The sequence below is a fragment of the Heterocephalus glaber genome, unplaced genomic scaffold (genome assembly GCF_053883595.1).
Source record: "Heterocephalus glaber isolate CG9 unplaced genomic scaffold, H.glaber_assembly_v1.0 deba00001773, whole genome shotgun sequence".
NCBI lineage: Eukaryota > Metazoa > Chordata > Mammalia > Rodentia > Bathyergidae > Heterocephalus > Heterocephalus glaber.
In genome coordinates, this window is record NW_028258463.1 from 10,032,884 (window position 1) to 10,049,751 (window position 16,868).

The 16,868-nt window shown below is 60.9% G+C and overlaps 1 protein-coding gene across 2 annotated transcripts; it reads left to right on the forward strand.

The window, feature by feature from the left end:
• The first annotated feature begins 7,669 nt into the window (after window positions 1-7,669).
• Window positions 7,670-15,738, forward strand: Igfbp4 (insulin like growth factor binding protein 4). 2 transcript variants are annotated; one of them, XM_004859433.3, is made up of 4 exons: window positions 7,670-8,202; window positions 13,186-13,376; window positions 13,679-13,813; window positions 14,839-15,738. In XM_004859433.3, the coding sequence occupies exons 1-4, from the start codon at window positions 7,854-7,856 to the stop codon at window positions 14,971-14,973; spliced, it is 810 nt and encodes a 269-aa protein (XP_004859490.1). In that variant the 5' UTR covers window positions 7,670-7,853; the 3' UTR covers window positions 14,974-15,738. The 2 variants fall into 2 exon arrangements, with proteins under 2 accessions (XP_004859490.1, XP_004859491.1); XM_004859434.4 differs by having other exon boundaries at window positions 7,674-8,202; window positions 13,219-13,376.
• Window positions 15,739-16,868: the final 1,130 nt, after the last annotated feature.

Genomic DNA, 16,868 nt, shown 5'->3' on the forward strand with positions numbered 1-16,868 from the left:
TTCTTTACTTTTAATTTGTATTATCTCTACAGCAGAGCTCCATGCTAGCTGGTGACGAACACACCCATTTCTTATCCAGGTGATGCTGGGGATTGGACCCAAGGCCTCGGGCACGGTGGGCGAACGCTCTGCTGCCACCACAGCCCTGCCCTGTGCCTCCCTTCTCACTGCTCAAGTGAACGTCCAGGAGCACCAAGCACAGTCAGTCCCACGGCTGTACAAGGGTGTGCGCCTAGGGATTTTATTCTAGTAATAGTTTTATAGTTTTTTGGCGGGGAGACAGGATCTATTATGTCACCTGAGCTGGCCTGAACTCCTGGGCTTAAGAGCTTCTCCTGTCTCAGCCTCAGTAGTTGGAGTTGTAGCGATGTGCCAATGGGCCCAGCTTGTATGGGGTTAATGCAATATATATATATATATATATATATATTTTTTTTTTTGGTACCAGGGATCGAACTTGGGTCCTTGCACCTGCACAGCAGGCGCCAGAACTACTGAGCTAAATCCCCAGCCCTTAATTTTTTTTTTTTTTTTGATGCTGGGGATGGAACTCAGGACCTTGTGCTTTCCAGGCAGGCATGGTGCCACTGAGCTAAATCCTGGGCCCAGCCGTTTTGCTTTTTACTTTGACTCAGGCTCTTGCTGAATCACCCAGGCTGACCTGGGACTCGCTGCCCTCTTGGTACACTCCAGTGCCCTGGAGGTGTCTGGCTCCCTGATAGCTGGAGTCCAGATGTACACCTAAATAAACCTCTTTACAGACACCCAGCCTGAGGTATTTAGTTAGCGCCACACAGAGCGTCTGTGACAGCCTCCTGTTCCTGCTCCTGTGTGACACCCCTCTGCCCTCCCTGCCTAGTGGCGTGACTCATCTGGTCTTAGGTTTCTGCCAGGTCCCCAAGACCCCCAGTTCCCCTTTTTAGCACCCGCTGCTGCTAATGCCAGCTGCTGATTCTGCCTGTGGGAGGCCTGCTCAGCAAGACCTGGGCAAGCACAGCCAGGAGTCCCATAGCCCCCGGCCACGAGCTCCCCACACCCTTCCTCTGCTCACAGAGTGGAAGTGGGCAAGGGGGTGGAACAGGAGCTCGGCCCTCCCAGGTGGCAGCAGAGCCAGGGCCAGGCCTCAGAAAAGGAGGCAGAAGTGGTGGCCTTGGGTACCTGAGCACATACCCCAGGGTGTTCTGCTTGGTGTCTGTTGAAGCTCTCTGCTGAGGGACCTGTCCACATCCCCCACCTCAAGGCAGGGGTTGAAGAGTCCATCTTGGAGGTATCTGATCCCTGCTGATGCCACCAGGGCTCCAGGGCCAGGTTAGGGCTTCAGCGCCTGTGCACAAGTGAGTTGAGGTCCCTGCAGGTTGGAAGGTGGGGGAAGCCTGCCCACTCACTTGTAGGGTGTAGAGCCTTCTCCCCCATGCCAGCTGGCTCCAGTGGGAAGAGGCCAGGAGCCCAGGGGTGAATGTCAGCAGGGTCCAAAAGAGCCCAGGGACCCCCATTCACCAGGGGCGGGGTGCAACATCCCTAGCAGCTGCCACCCTCAGACATTGGACCGTGAGCTCATGGTCCGTTTAGGGATGAGGAAGCCCCTGCTGCAGTCCCCTGCCTGGCCTGGCCTGGCCTGGAGAGGACTCTTGGGGGCTGCTGGGAGCAGGGCTGGTAGGTTGGCGGGCTCTGAGATCCGAGAGCTTGATGGCTACTACCTTGCTCCTTCCTTGGAGGATGGATGAATGATGGATGGAAGGATGGATGGAAGGATGGATAGATGGAAGAGTGGAAGGATGGATGAAAAGATAGATGGATGGAAGGATGGATGATGGAAGGATGGATGATGGAAGGATGGAAGGATGGACGGATGATGGAAGGATGGATGGATGGATGATGGATGGAAGGGTGGGTGGATGGAGAGAGGGGGCATCCAGACAGATCTTCAGTCTTTCGGTTTCCACATTTTCCCTTCATCAGAGCCGTCCATCCTTCCTCCTTTCCACCTCTCTGCTGTTCCCTGACACCATGTCTCTCTTTTATTTTTTGAAACACTGTACTTAGGCTGGCTTTGAACTCACTCTGCAGCCCAGGCTGGCCTCAAACTTGCGGTGATCCTCCTGCCTCAGCCTCCTGAGAGCTGGGATAACAGGCGTGCGTGTGCCACCACGCTGCTGCATGTCTCTTTCTTGCAGCTCCTCCTCGAGCTTGCTGGTGTGCTTCTCTCCTGCCCTGCTTTCACTCTAAGCATCAGAATCTGGGAACCAGGACCAGAGAGGGCATCCCAGCAGGGCCATCTCTGTGCGACCTGCTTTCCGCTGCGCTTGGCTCTCCACTTACACAGATCGCGTCCCTCATCCCCTTCATCACCCTGTGCAGAGATGGGGACCAGCACCCTGTTTTACAGAGGACCCTGGGGTGTGTGCACGGGCTGCAGCTGCACATCAGATCTGGGCCTGGGGTCTTCTCTGTTGCAGGCTGCCTGCCTTCCCCCATGTGGAAGCAGTGGGGGCCAAGCGAGTGGGTCCAGGAGCCCTGTGTATAAAGTGGGTTTATGGTGTTACCATGGTGACCAGTGATCCTAATGGCTCTCATGCACTGGGACTTTCCCAGGTCCACCTGGCATTCAAGGGCTTGTGTGTACCTTGTCCCTGTTACACCAGAGGGCATCTGGGGATAAGGGAGGGGGTGCCTTGGCCAAGTCGCACAGCTTCTAGTTGCCAATCCAGGATTCGGTGCAAACGTCTTGGTCCACTCACGGGCACTTACTACGTGGCCGGTGTCCTCTGAAGCATTTTACACAGATTCATGCATTCTATCACTGTGCCACTCTGTGAGACATTCACCTTGTATGAGAGGCGGGCTCCGAGCCCTCGTGGACATCTGGAGCCCGTTCACGGGAATCCAGCCCAGGCAGGCTGGCTTGACAGCACTGTAAAAAAATAAGCAAAGATATTTTTCTTAAGAAAATTGAAGTATAGCAAACACTCACAAACAAGCAGAAATGGGAGCTGTTCAGCCCCAGGGATACTGACAAGGCGGGTGCCGCTAAGTAAGGAGTAAATAGATGCTACTTGTGCTCTGCAGGGCTGCTTCCATCCTTCTCCCCAACGTGACCCTCAGCCGGATTCCTTTTCAGTTCTGGGGATTGAACTCAGGCCCTTTAAGCTCCACCCTCAGCCCTTTTTGTTTTTTTATTTGAGACAGAGTCTCACTAAGTTGCCCAGACTGGCTTCAAACTTTCGGTCCTCCTGCCTCAGCCTCCTGAGTAGCTGGGATTACAGGTGTGCACCAGCTTCTCTAACCTGATTTTTTAAATTCTGATTTTTAAATTGTTAGATTGATTTTGCCTGTTTTTGAATTTTACATAGTGTTGTTCACTAATAGTCTTTTGATCAATATATGATTCGTCTATATTGTTAGATGTAAATAGCTTACTTATATTTACTATTCTACTTGATTCTATTGTGGGCTTTTCTGGAGTGTTTTTAGGAGCGTTTTTAACCATATATTGTGGAATACATTTTATTGGGTATATATCTAGAGGCAGATTTACCAGTTGCTTCCAAGTGGTTGTACAAATTTGTTTTCTTTCTTTTCTTTTTTTGGTACCGGGGATCGAACTGTGGACCTTCTTGTGCTTGCAAAGGAGGTAATAGGACCACTGAGCTAAATCCCTGGCCCTAAATTTGTTTTCTTACTAGTGTTATATGAGAGTCCTCTTACTTCACACTGTGGTATTGTTAAATTTTACCTCTCTAGTGGGTGTGCAGTGGTATCATTCCTGTTTTTCTATGTGTATTTATTAAATAAAGCATAACTAAAAGCAAGCTGTTTTTTGGTTTTGTAGTCTGGACTGGCCTTGAGCTATGTAGCTCAGGCTGGCCTTGAGCTGGAGATCCTCCTGCCTCAGCCTCCTGAGTGTTGGGATTACAAGTGTGTGCTCAGAATAAGTACTCAACACCCACTGTACGGCTTCTCCTGACAACCCTGTGAACTGGGGATTTTGCAGATGAGTGAATGAGGTAGTTACTCCCTCTGCTCCTCGGTAGCAATCATCTTTCCTGGGCCCTGCCCTGCTTTGCCAGTGGTGTTAGGGTGTCCTGACACCACCAAGCTTGGTTGGCCCCTTAGGCCAGGGAGGAGGAGGAGGGAGAGGCTGAGGGATGAAGGCTGGGGTGGGGGCTGGGATGGGAGTGGCAGGGCCACAGAGGGTGGGACTGCCCTGGGGCTCCTGCTATGGGGAGGGCCCTGTGCGCAGGGGCGGGACCTCTCTGGAGCCCAAGCCCTCTTCCTGCAGTTCACTGAGTCTACAGACCCCTCTGGGGGTCTCTGAGCCTCATGACCTTGGGAGATTCCTGGGCCCCTCTAGGGTCTTTTTGGGTGGTGGCCCCTCATTCCTGAGCTGGCAGAGCAGGAGGCAGGCCTCTGGGAGTGTAGGGAAGGCACAGGTGTCTCTGCATCTGCCAGGGCCAGGGCCACCAGACACAGGCAGCCTTCCCTCCACAGGACAGAGGTCAGGTGAAGCGCTCTGCGCTCCTGCCTCTGCAGTGTCCTGGGCCCCCAGGACACACTTCCCCTGTGGGGTTCCAGCCCCGGTCACTGCAGAGGCGGGAAGTGTAGTCTGCACATGTCCGGCTGCACCCGTCGCAGGCCCTGTGCTATGAGGGGAGCCCAGTCACCTCTCCAGTGGTGACAGGGCTCTCTCACGCCGCAGCACCATTTACTCTGCTTATGTCCTGTGCAGGCTGCAGCTACTGAGAAAGAGACGCCGTGAAGAGAAAGAGACCCTGGGCCTGAACCACACAAGACAGCCCGAGCTCCTAGACCTTGGCACCGCGGAGCTGGAGGGTGTCTGAGCTCAGCACTTTCCCCATTGTCCAGATGGTAAAACTGAGGCTGAGGAAGGGGTCGTGGTCTCCAAGCTGGCAGGCCGCAGGGCCGGCTGGTCTGCAGAGGAACCCGGCTCAGGCAGCCTGACTGCGGGGAGCTCTCCCTGCCCCACCTCTTCCCAGTCTCGGGGAGGACCTGGGCTCCACGCCCTGCACCTGGGCTGGACCAGGCCTCCCTGTGCATGTGGGGTTGCTATGGAGATCCTGGCTTCGCTGGTGGGGTCCCTGCTGGGGCAGGGCCCTGGAGGGCATGAAGACAACAGGGATCTGTGCCCCCTACTTGGTGTGGACACAGGAGACTGTCGAAGTCAGGAGGGGCCGGACCCATCCCACAGCACGGTCACCATTCCTGAAGAACACTGACAGCCGCTCTGGAAGGCAGCGCAGTGTAGGGGTTACACGCGCAGGCTCTGGAGCCAGAGTGCAGACCAGGGCACCAGGTCGGCGATCCCCGAGCCCAGAGCGGTGCCCTTCCCAGGGTCCAGCCCTCTTTCGTGGCATCCGTTCCCAGCCAGTTTGAAGGTGTCCTAGCAAGACTCTCCGAACCTTGAACCCAGAACCTTGAACCCGCGCAGATGTGGGGTGGAGGAGCCTGGGCGTGGCGGGGTCTTCTCCATCCACGCATGGGGCAGTGCAGGAGAGGATGCTGGCGCGGGGGGCTTCATTTTCTGGCTGAGCCCTGGGCCGGGAAGGAGGGCTAGGCCGTGCCTTTGGGTGGTCTCAGTCCGAGCTTCTAGTTCACAAGGAGGCAGCACCTCGTCCGCTCCTGCACCCCACTCCTTGGGTTCCAGAGCCTTCTCATCCATGGCCCCATTTTGCCCCCAGTGGCTCTGTGGGAGGCGTTTGCTGGACGGGAGGAATCGTCCGGAGAGCTGTTACATGCAGTGCTCCAATTCCGGCTCTCCCGTCTCTCTGAATATGGCCTGTCCCGCTGCAGGCGGAAGGAACCGGAAGCCCAGTCCTCTGGGAGCCTCCAGGTGGGTGGAGACGCAGGTCCGGCCACCTGTGGATCTCCTGCCACGTGGGAAGCTGCATTTTCCAGCAGGAGAGGGCGAAAACCCGTGCATCTACTACACGTGCGCGCTTTGCCCAGGTATCTGTCTCTTACTGCAAGACCCCTACTTTGCAGACAGGCACGAAGCCAGAAGTGTTAAGTAACGAGTTTCTGGGTCCCCGGTGATTCAGGTGACACAGCGGGGTTCGGATCCAGTCCAGTCGGATAAAGGTGACACCTGTGCTCCCTGCTCTGCCATGGAAGATATGGCCCAAGGGTCACCTGAGTGACCCTGCGTCCGGGCCCGCAGTGTCCCGTGGAACTCCTCCCGGGGCACCTGCTCCCTTCCCAAGTTGATCCATTTGCACGCTCGTCTTCCGCAGCAGCAGGGGGCGCCCGGCGAGAGCCGAGAGCGAGGCCGCCCCACCTCCGGGCCCAGGATGGAGCCCAAGGCCCCTTGCATGACCCTCGACAGTGATGGGGTGGGGAGGACACAACGGGAAGGACTGGGGGCTGGGTGGGTGCTGGAGCTGAGGGTGGAGTCGCGGACCCTGCAAACCTTTCCGGGCGCCCGTCCTCCGAGGTGGGCTGGAGAGAAGCCCGGACTTGCCCCGCGCTACCCACTCCCGCCCTACTGCAGTCTTCACGGTGGCCAGTAGGTGACGCCAGCCCGCAACTTTTGGTCCGTCCCGCCGTCCCGCACAGACCCTTCTTCCTCCATCGCCTCAGCAGGCTGCCCTTGCGCCAGATAGGAGGCCACCATCCCCCGAGAGGCTGAAGACCTCTGCCCCGGGGGAAGACCCGGGAAGGGGGTCCGGGAGCTGCGCCTCGGTCCAGCGGCTCTGAAGCCTTCTGGGACCCTCCGCAGCGAGTCACCGGCCACGCCAGGACCGCCAGCTCCACACGAGCAAGCCTTGTGGTGGTGGGGGTGAGAATGAGGAGGACCGAGGCGGCAGCTAGGAGCTGGGCTCGGCTGCAGTGCTCCTCCGGGTCTCCTCCAGGTCCCAGCCGGGCTGGAGCGAGGGTGGGGGTCGGGCCACCAACAGGCTGTCACGGGGCGGCCTGGGTGAGGCAGAGAAAGTCACCGCTTCCGCCAGAGCCTCGACTGCCATCTGCTGGGACCCGTCGGAGCGTCGTCATACGAATGCACAGCGGCCACTTGAGCGGCGCCCCCTGCAGTTGTCCCTGCGCAGCTTGCACGGCGCGCGCCGCAGTCTCCCACCCAGGCCGGGCTCCTCCGGGAGCAAAGATCCAGGAAGGAGGAAGGGGCTGGGCGCCCCGCTTCCCCGGAGTGGGGCCAGCTCCGTCCTGGGGGGAGGGCAGGGTGGCCCGGGCCCAGCGGAGCTCTGGGGGCGGAGGGGCGGAGGCTGCAGGGCTAAATGGGGCGAGAGCCTTTCGGCGTCTTGGGGGTTCTCACTGGGTGCTTGGACCCCTGCCCACCTCACCGGCGAGGATGAGCTTGGGCGCACAGGCGAGGGTCGGAAGGGAAGGGCTCTGGCCGGGGAGCCTGAATCCGCGGGCCGGGGGTCCGCAGGGGGCGCTCGGGCTCCTGCCTGGGGCCGGGGCGACGCCTGCAGGGTCGCGGGGGTGGGGGTGGGGGGCCCTTCGCTCTCTCTTTCCGCGCCCGACTCCCGGCTCCCGTTTGGCCGCCTGGCGCTCCGCAGCTCGGGACTCGGGACAGCGCCCCCTCCCCCTGACGGCTCCTCGCCCGCCCCCTCCGCCCCTCTGCCCGCCCCCAGGGCTCCCCCACCTCGGCCGGCGCTGGGGGTGTGGCCAGGGCCGCTATAAAGTCCGGGGCGCCGGGCAGGAGCCGCGCAGCCCCCTGCCCCGCCGCCTGCTGGGCCGCGCGAGGATGCGGCGCTGCGACCCGGCCACCAGGCTCGCTGCGCTCGGGCGCGCTCGCTGACCCCGCCGCGTCCTCGCTGGGCGCCCCCCCGCCCCGCTCGGTTCCTCCGCGCCCCGTGCCCCGCGCCCCGCCCCGCCCGGCCATGCTGTCCCTCTGCCTCGTGGCCGCCGCGCTGCTGGCCGCAGGGCCCGCGCCGAGCCTGGGCGACGAGGCCATTCACTGCCCGCCCTGCACCGAGGAGAAGCTGGCGCGCTGCCGCCCCCCCGTGGGCTGCGAGGAGCTGGTGCGCGAGCCGGGCTGCGGCTGTTGCGCTACTTGTGCCCTGAGCCTGGGGATGCCCTGCGGGGTGTACACCCCGCGCTGCGGCTCGGGCCTGCGCTGCTACCCGCCCCGAGGGGTGGAGAGGCCCCTGCGCACGCTTATGCACGGGCAGGGCTCGTGCATGGAGCCTGCGGAGATCGAGGCCATCCAGGACGGCCTGCAGCCCTCCGGTAAGGCGCCCGCCCTCCACGCCGGCCCGGGGCCTCGACCCCGCGAGCCGGCGAGAAGGCAAAGACGTGGCGGTGTCCGCTCAGCCACGGAACTCCCCGGCCGCTAGTTGCCACCGTCAGGGGGAGCTTTGTCCCAGCCCGTCTCGGACCATTTGGGAAGCGAGATCTGCCAGGCAGGCCGGGCTGCTGATGGGAAGAGGCGGAGCAGGGGAGCCTCGTGCAGCTAAGCCCGCGTCTAGGGCGAGAAAACTGGAGGACGAGGTGGGCGGTGGGCAGCTTCCCGTCCCCCAGGAGAGCGAGAAGCCAGGGTCTGGACTCTCCTCCCATCCTCCTCGGGGTGGAACACAGATGGGGGCGCTGGTGGTGAGAGGCCGTGCCACTGTCTGCCCTGCTGTGCAGGTGCCACCTGCGGTCGCAGGAGGGATGTCCCCCACCTCACCCGGAGCCGCAGAAACCTCGGGTGTGGAGAGAGCCAGAGCCAGGGACAGGGACGGACTCTCAGACGGCCCTGCGCCGTACCCTCCTCGCGCTTTCTCTCTCCCCTCGGCGCGGCTCTCGGCCCCCTTGGTCCTGCTGCGGCTCCCTGCGGGCTGCCCAGCTCCCCGCCTGCCGTCCTGGCTCCCTTTCTTCCCAGCGCCGCCTGATCCCCGGTTACTCTTGCTGCAGCCCTGCGCCCAGCACTTCCCTCTCGGCCCCTTTCTGGGGCTCTTCCTCTCCGTCCGTCCTCGCAGTATCTGGCCCTCCCGCCTCTCTGTGTCCGCCCTGGTCCTCATCCCTGCCTGCTTTGCTGTCTGGGGTCTCTCTCCCTGCTGCCTGAAGCTTCCGTTGTTGCTGTCCGGATGCGGGACTCCGGCCGAGCTTCCTGCCCCGTCCCGGAGGGCTGCACTTCCTCAGTCCTCTGCAGCTTGTTCGCCCGGGAGAGCAGGATTCGGGAAAACAGGAAGGAGTGGAGCAGGAGTCTGGGCCCTGGGCCTCTGGGAAGCGGGTACCGGGGGAGCACCCCCAGACTCGGAGGCACAGAGGCCAGGGCCGTGAGACAGGCTATGACAGCTGAGCCCCCAGGCTCCGGGGGTGCAGTGGGGCCACCTTCCACCAGCCAGCAGGTCCGGGCAGCAGATGGGGTGGCTGGTGGCCCCCTCTGGCGCCAACTTGAACAGAGGCAGAAAAACTGCGAAGCGTCCCCTGGTCGGGCAGGGCAAGTGGGGCTCCTAGGAGACTGCAGCAGGGCGTGAGGAGCCCGGGCTTCTCCTGTGGCTACAGTGCAGCCTGGTCACCAGAGGGGTCTAGGGATGGCAGGGCTTTGGTTCCCCCGTGGGTGACAGAGCCCCCCCCCCCGCCCTGGTCCTTGTCGGTCACACGCGCAGGCATCTGGAGAGGGAGGAGCTGGAGCCCCGAGAACCCTCGCAGAACTTGGTGTGCCCTTGGCAAACTGTGCCCATGCCTTCTCCCTCGTTAGCTGTCACAGGGGCTCCTCCACCATGGCCCGGCCGCACTGCATCATGGGAGAGGCCGGGCCTGCAGGGTAACTGGTGGGGTAGTGGGAGCAGGGCTCACCCCTGTCCCCACTGACCTTTGCCTCCCTCTCCCTCTCTCCCCCTCTCTTTCCCTCTCTCTGCAGTACTGCAGATTGAACCCAGGATTTTCTCACTGAGCTACATCCCCAGCCTTTTTTCTTTTTAAGTCTTTCTTTTGAGATAGGGTTTCACTAAGTCACTACATCGAGGCTGGGCTTGGACTTGTGACCCTCCTGCCTCAGCCTCCTGAGCGCTGGGATCACTGTGCATTGTCCACCATGCCCAGCTCACATGCTGTCAGCAGCCACCGATCCTCCCAGGTCCCCGGTCTCGGGCTTTCTGCCCTGGAATAGCTCGGTAGAGGCCAGGCTATTCTTCTGCCCTTTCCTGCAGGCCTGAGACTGAGCAGGTGGCCAGGGCAGCGTAGTCACTTGGCGTCTTTGCCCCCGGGATGGGGGTGGGTGTCTCCGTCTCATCCGCACTGCTTGGCCACTCCAGGTCGGGTGGCCCGTGTGTCGGAAGTGCACGACTCTGCAGCGTGGTACCGACCATCGACTCAGGTGGGGACGTCAGGCCTGGGACGGGGAGCTCCCAAACCAGGCCCGGGATCCCTCTGGGCCAGGGTGAGGGAACAGGCAGCCTGGGTTAATTTTTAGTTAGTGCAGCAAACATTGTCCCCACTTCAGTGCTGGGAATCCAGTCCCGTCCTGGGAACAGGGCCTTCCCTGAAGTCCCATGCCTGGGGAGGGACCAGGAGGAGAAGGGCCGAGTAGCATTGTTTCTTTAGCGCAAAGCCCCGGGTGTGGGAGCCACAGCTGGCAGAAGTCTTTCCCTTTAAACACAAAGGAGCGCTGGGATGCAGCTCCGTGGTCGAGCACTGGCCTGGCCCAGGAGGCCCTGGGCTGGGAGACAGACGGTCAGGGGCGTGGAGAGGGGGTCGGTACAGCGCGGTGCCTTGGCTGCTGTGCATGTGGGATGGATGGAGCCACCTGCCTCGGCAGGGGCAGACTTCTGGGATGGGGCCTTGTACCCAGCCAGGGAGGTCCCGGGAAGGAGGAGAGGAAAGGCCTCCCTGCAGGGTGAGGGGTGACCCTCTGGGGTGTGGTGGGGGGTGATCTTGGGGGTCCAGCCTGGAGGTGAGGAGAGGTCACAGGGATGAAATCAGGCAGTAGGAACTTTGCAGCCACTGGAGCCCATGCTGCCTCCCCCGCTCTGGGCTCCTCACCTCCTTTGCTGCCCAATGGAGTGCAGATGCCCCGGGCAGATGGCATTTGGGCCAGCTGGGCTACCTCAGAAGCCCTGCCTGCCACAGCAGCGTCCCGGGGCCACACCTCCCCAGGAAGGGGTCCCGACCCAGCTCCTGCTTGAAGGGGGCTGGGGCGCAGCCTGGAGAGACCCAGTGCTCCAACTCTCAGCTCCCCAGAGGCGTTGCCCAGGGGTGCTTGGGGCGGGGCCTCAGCCTGCCAGTTTGCAAGACTGGCAAGGGGAAGTTACAGATTACACAGAAAGTCAACACGGGGCCGAGAGGCTGGTGGGCCCGTGTGCCCTGCCTCGGGTCTGGTGGGGTCTGAGCAGGATGGGTCGGAGTGCCTGGTTCATTGGTGAGTGTTCGAGGGTGCCTGTGACTGCACACCAACTCTTCTGGCTCCTGGATCCCAGCTGCCTGCGTGTGGTGGGTGGATACAGACACGGTGTCCCTGTGTCCACCAGGGAGGATAGGAAGCCACATTCCTGATCTGTCTAAGCTCAGACATAAACTAGGGCCGGGTGGGCTGGGGACACCAGCACCAGGACCAGGCAGGCTGTCCAGATGACACAAGGCACATGCTGTGCTTCCAGCTCACTCGGTGCCCATGCTGCCGTCAGTTTTAAGGACCCCTAGCTCTTGGCAGACAAGATCCCAATATCTTCGGATGATCCTGAACTGCTCACTAGTCTTTGAGCTTCCCCTCGAAGCAAGGTTCCCCCTGGACAGCAGGGTTGTGCTGGAGCCTCTGCCCTATCTTTCGCTCAGTTTTGTTTTGTTTTGAGACAGGCTCTCATTATGTAGTCTGGGCTGGCCTTCAACTCACTATGTCGCCCAGGCTGGCCTCAAGGTCGTAGTGATCCTCCTGCCTCAGCCTCCTAGGTGCCGGCATGACAGGTGTGCACCACCATGCCTGCCTGTAGCTTGCTCAGTTCTTGGGGCCTCCATGTGCTGAGACCCTGCCTTCCAGGGTGGGGGGCTCCCAACCTCACCCCTTTCTTTAGAAGACTCTTCCTTTACACCTGAGCTCTTTGAGCCTCAGAGGCTTCTGGCTGTTTATCAAGAGAAAGTAACAAAGCACAGTCGTACTTTCCTCCGCGGTGGTGAAATGAAAGTAACCTCAGGAAGGTGAAGGCTTTCTAGGTGGGGAGAGGCCCCTGGGCTCATGTCCTGGAGACCCCGCCAGCCTCAGCCAGGTGTAGTAGGACAGGCTGTATCTGTGCCTCTTTGTTCTGACCCACATGCTCCACTGTGAGAAAAGCCTTCCTCCCCGGACTCCCGTGCAATCATACTCCCCGCTGGGGTCCCTTCTGAGACTGAGGGCCTGGATCCCTGCTCACCTGGCTGCCCTTTGTCTCTGTGGCTCCACCCCACCCCCACCCCCTGAATGAACAGAACAAAAACAAGAACCAGCCCCCAGCTTTGGCTCAGCAGAAAAATACCATCTGACCCAGAGGCAGCTCTGGGAGCCCTGCCATGCATGGAGGAACCTGCTAACTCCTCAGGAAAAAAAAGTCCTGACGCAAACCAGATGTAACCTCTTGTCCGGCTGCCAACATCTGGAATGCTACTGGCAGGGCCTCGGCACTCTGGCCTGCAGTGCACTGCCAAGCCTCGCATTTCAGAGGTGGCTCTGATGTCTCCGGCTCAGCCCTGCGGCTGCGCTGGCCGTGGAAGGAGGAGCTCAGACTCCTGGATGCTCGGAGCTGGGGGAGCCTGAGGGGGTCCCTGGAGAGGTTGGGAACCAGCCTGCCGCTGGGTCCCCAATGGCCTGGGGGCTGAGGTCTGGGGCAAGACTTAGAGGTGCAGGGCCAGGGGCATTCGAGGGGCCCTTCCTTTGGTCCTGGGGCCATGCCAGGTGTCCCATTCCCATGTACGGACACATGCACACGCTTTCCCGTGCAGGCGTGCATGCTAACTCCCACCCAGGCTGTGGGGAAAGGGTTCGGGGCCGGATTTCTCCTCCCCCATGGAAAGTCTGATTCTGGACCTTCCTGTCAGGACAGCAAGGTGTAACAGCAGCGGGCGCAGAGAGGGATAGGGATGGGCCATGAGAGGGGACAAGATCCAGAGGGCCCAGCCCCACCTCGACAGGCTGCAGACCTCCCTGCAGGGCCCAGGGGACCCTCCTGCAGCTGGTGACTCAGCCGAGGGTGGCCTGGGCGGGGCGAGGGACAAGCCAAGTGCTGTGGGCCGGGCTGGCTCGAAGCCCCATTCTTCCAGCTGCTGACCTCTGGCCTTCTCACCCGGCCGCAGACAAGGATGAGGGCGAGCATCCCAACAACAGCTTCAGCCCCTGCAGTGCCCAGGACCGCAGGTGCATGCAGAAGCACCTGGCCAAGCTGCGCGACCGGAGCAGCAGCGGGGGCAAGATGAAAGTCGTTGGGACACCACGGGAGGACGTGCGGCCTGTGGTGAGGACCACCAGATCTGTGCTGTGCTCACCCCGCGGCGGGGGGCTCAGGGGCGGCTCCTTTCCTGGCCACCAGTGCACGGAGCGGCGTAGCAGAAGGGACCGTTGGGCCTGAAATGCTTCCATGCCGGTGGTGCCCCTGCTGGTGGGTGATTCCGGGGACCCGGGCCTGGGCCTCTGTCTCTCTCGCCTGGTAGCGCCCCGTTCCCCTGGGGCCCGCGCTTCACACCCCGTCCTGGTCCCCAAGCCCAGCCCTGGGCTGGCATCTCTCTCTGGGCTGACCAGTCCTGTTCTCCGCCCCAGCCGCAGGGCTCCTGTCAGAGCGAGCTGCACCGCGCCCTGGAGCGGCTGGCCGCCTCGCAGAGCCGCACACACGAGGACCTCTTCATCATCCCCATCCCCAACTGTGACCGAAACGGCAACTTCCACCCCAAGCAGGTGGGCCCTCGGGGTCCCCGCCTGTCGACCAGGCAGCTGGAGGGAGGTGTAGGAGGGGGGTGTCCCCAACCCAGACCTGACCCTTGGGTGCCCAAGTCTGACCCTTTGGGAGATGAAGACACTGGGGCCCAGGAAGAGCCCAAGTCGCTGAGTGAGTTTGTGGCAGACTGTAGCTCCTGGCCAAATGCATATTATTATCATTGTATCATTATTCTAGGACTTGAGCTCTGGGCCTTAAACACTCTACCACTAAGCTACATCCTCTTTTTTTGAGATAGTCCCTAAATTGCCTAAGCTGGCTCTGATCTTGGGATCCTCCTGCCTCAGCCTACCGAGAAGCTGGGATTATAGGCGTGCACCACAATGCTAAACTCAGTTTCTCCTGTTATTAACATCTTATATCAGTGTGGTACACATGATGCATTTGATGGGTGATTATTAACCCAAGTCCAGAACTCACATCAGGGTCGCTTTGTATGTTCTCCAATCTATGTGGGCTTTCTCTGCCCAATTCTTTTTTTTGGTACTGGGGATCGAACTCGGGTCCTTGCACCTGCGCTGCAGGCGGCGAAACCACTGAGCTAAATCCCCGGCCCCTCTCTGCCCAATGCTTATCAGAGTGGAAGTGGCGATGTTTGATCCTTTATTCCCAGACCAATTCTGACTCTTGAGCCAAGTTCATTCCAGCTTGAATTCTGACTCTGAAGATATACTCTGACCCCGACGCTGGGTGCCCCGTCCTTGGCCTTCTGTCTTCACCCACCTGGGCTCCAAGCCTCTCCTGGGTCAAGTTTGGGCCAGAATTCCAAACCCAACAATGCTCATCCTTCCTGCCCCACCCCACCTGGGTCCTGCTCGGGGCTACAGGCCCGCTGTGAAAGTCTCGCCCCACCAGGATGCACCTGCCTCTTGGTCCTGCTGGGCTTGAAGCCCCCCTGGAGCAGCAGCTGCCGATGTGGGGCTGGGCCGTCACTGCGCCCACTCCTGTCCCACCGCCAGCTGACCCTGTGACCTTGTCTTGGCAGTGTCACCCAGCTCTGGATGGGCAACGTGGCAAGTGCTGGTGCGTGGACCGGAAGACGGGCGTGAAGCTCCCAGGGGCCCTGGAGGCCAAGGGGGAGCTGGACTGCCACCAGCTGGCCGACAGCTCCCGAGAGTGAGCCTGGCACGGGGAAGGGGCTTCGTGCCGCATTGCCCCGAGCTCCCGGGCTGGAGTTGGCCCGGAAATTTCTCTTGGGGTGTGTGTGTGTGTGTGTGAGTGTGCGTGCGAGTGCATATGCATTTATGGACACAAGTGCACTCAGTGTCCTTTGGGGCTCAGACAGCCCAAGAGGTTCAAGTACACAGTGGGGAGCCCAGACGTGTTTCCAATTGATCCTGGATTCTTTCACGTATTCATTCATCCACCTGAAAACATTTATTGATCACGTACTACGTGCCAGCGCCAGTTCTCCGTCCTGGGAGTCTCCTCCCAGCTCCCTGGGAGGGTGGGAGGAGGAAGTCTGGTTCCCGGAAGAGAGGAGAGGAGAGCAGGGAGACCCAGGAGGCCCAGGGGCGTGGCCCTCAGCGGCCCAGGTACTTTGTCCTCGGTGCGGCACTGGGGAGGGACAGCAGTCGGAGGAGGGCTGCACACCACACGGGTGTGGGGTGGCCGCGTGGAGGCCGTGGCCGGGCTTCCTGAGCCGCGCGTGGGTCCTGCTCCCGGCCCTGCTGGTGATCATGCAGTCGCCAGGGGACCCCCTTCCCTGGCTCTGCCTCCTGCCCTGCTCTCCTGGCCTTGTAGCTCCCTGCTCCCTGGGCTTTTGCAGCGTGGCTGGAGGGCAGGAGACTTGGGGACCCGCTGGCCGCCTGCACTGTCTTTCTTTCCATTCATTCTTTCTTTTCTTTTTTTTTAACAAAACAGAACAAAACCAAAAACATCCCGATCATTGTGTTGGTTGACTTATTTACAGAGGCGCCCCGGAGTGGAGAGAGTGGGCTCAGCCCAGCTGTGCCTGCGAGGGGGAGCCTCCCTGTCCGAAGAAGAAGGAGAGTCAGGTGGTCAGACCCCCGGGGGGCAGGCGGTGGCACCGAGAAGAGGGAGGGAGGCCAGGGCCGTGAGCAGCTGGTGTGTGGAGCTCGGCGTCCTGCAGGGGACCAGGTAGCCGGCTCCGCATCTGGATTCGGTTTACTGCAGCCAGGGTGGGGGGACAACAGCGCACCCCCCCGCGGTGACGCCCACATCCCTGACTGGGCGTGGGGCTTGTGCTGCGCTTGATGCTGAGGCCTTGGGAGTGGGGACACCTTGACTTTGGCATAGGCTTAGTATTTGTGCCTGTGTGGCTGCTTTATTTTTGGTACCGGGGATTGAACTTGGGACCTTGCGCTTGCACGGCAGGCGCCGGAACCACTGAGCTAAATCCCCAGCCTGTGGCTTCTTTTTTTTGAGCTACTGGAACCCAGGGGTGCTCTGCCACTGAGCCACACCCCAGCCCTGTTCGTTTTCTATTTTGATACGGAGTCTCGCTGAGGTGCCCAGACTTAGCCTCGAACTTGCAATCTTCCTGCCTCAGCCTCCTGAGTAGCTGGGATTGCAGGTGTGTGCTTCCGTGCCCAGCCAGACTTCGTGTGCACATGGATTCTTCCGTCTTCCAGGGCCTGTCCTACTCTCTCAGCCTCTAGAGGGGCTGCCAGGCTTGGACTTCACTGCGCCCGCCCCACTGCCTTCGTACTTGTGGGGCTGGTGAGCTGTGAGCCTGCCAGCGGCCAGAGGTAAAGAACAAAGAGGTGCTCCTTGACCCCTGGCAGCTCTTCAGAGCCCCATTCCCGGGCCCTGGCCGAGGCTTGTTGCGGTGGAAGTGGTGCAGGTTGCGATGAAGTCCCAGGTCCCTGAGCCGAGTGCAGGAAGCACCCCCCCCCCCCAAAGCCCCTCTGCTGTAACCTCGGTCCTGGCAGGGGCCCCGAGGGGGCTGTCTCCTTCCATGGGGAGCTCAGTGTGTGCCAGGCCTGGGCTCAATCCCCAACACACACTTGCACATGTACACACACACACATACACACACACAGACACACGTGT

Excerpts from the sequence above, each read along its gene's own strand:
- Igfbp4 (XM_004859433.3), top strand. The coding sequence starts at position 7,854 with ATGCTGTCCCTCTGCCTCGTGGCCGCCGCGCTGCTGGCCGCAGGGCCC. Across the intron at positions 13,377-13,678 it reads GGGAGGACGTGCGGCCTGTG|CCGCAGGGCTCCTGTCAGAG; the intron begins GTGAGGACCACC and ends TCTCCGCCCCAG. Across the intron at positions 13,814-14,838 it reads GCAACTTCCACCCCAAGCAG|TGTCACCCAGCTCTGGATGG; the intron begins GTGGGCCCTCGG and ends TTGTCTTGGCAG.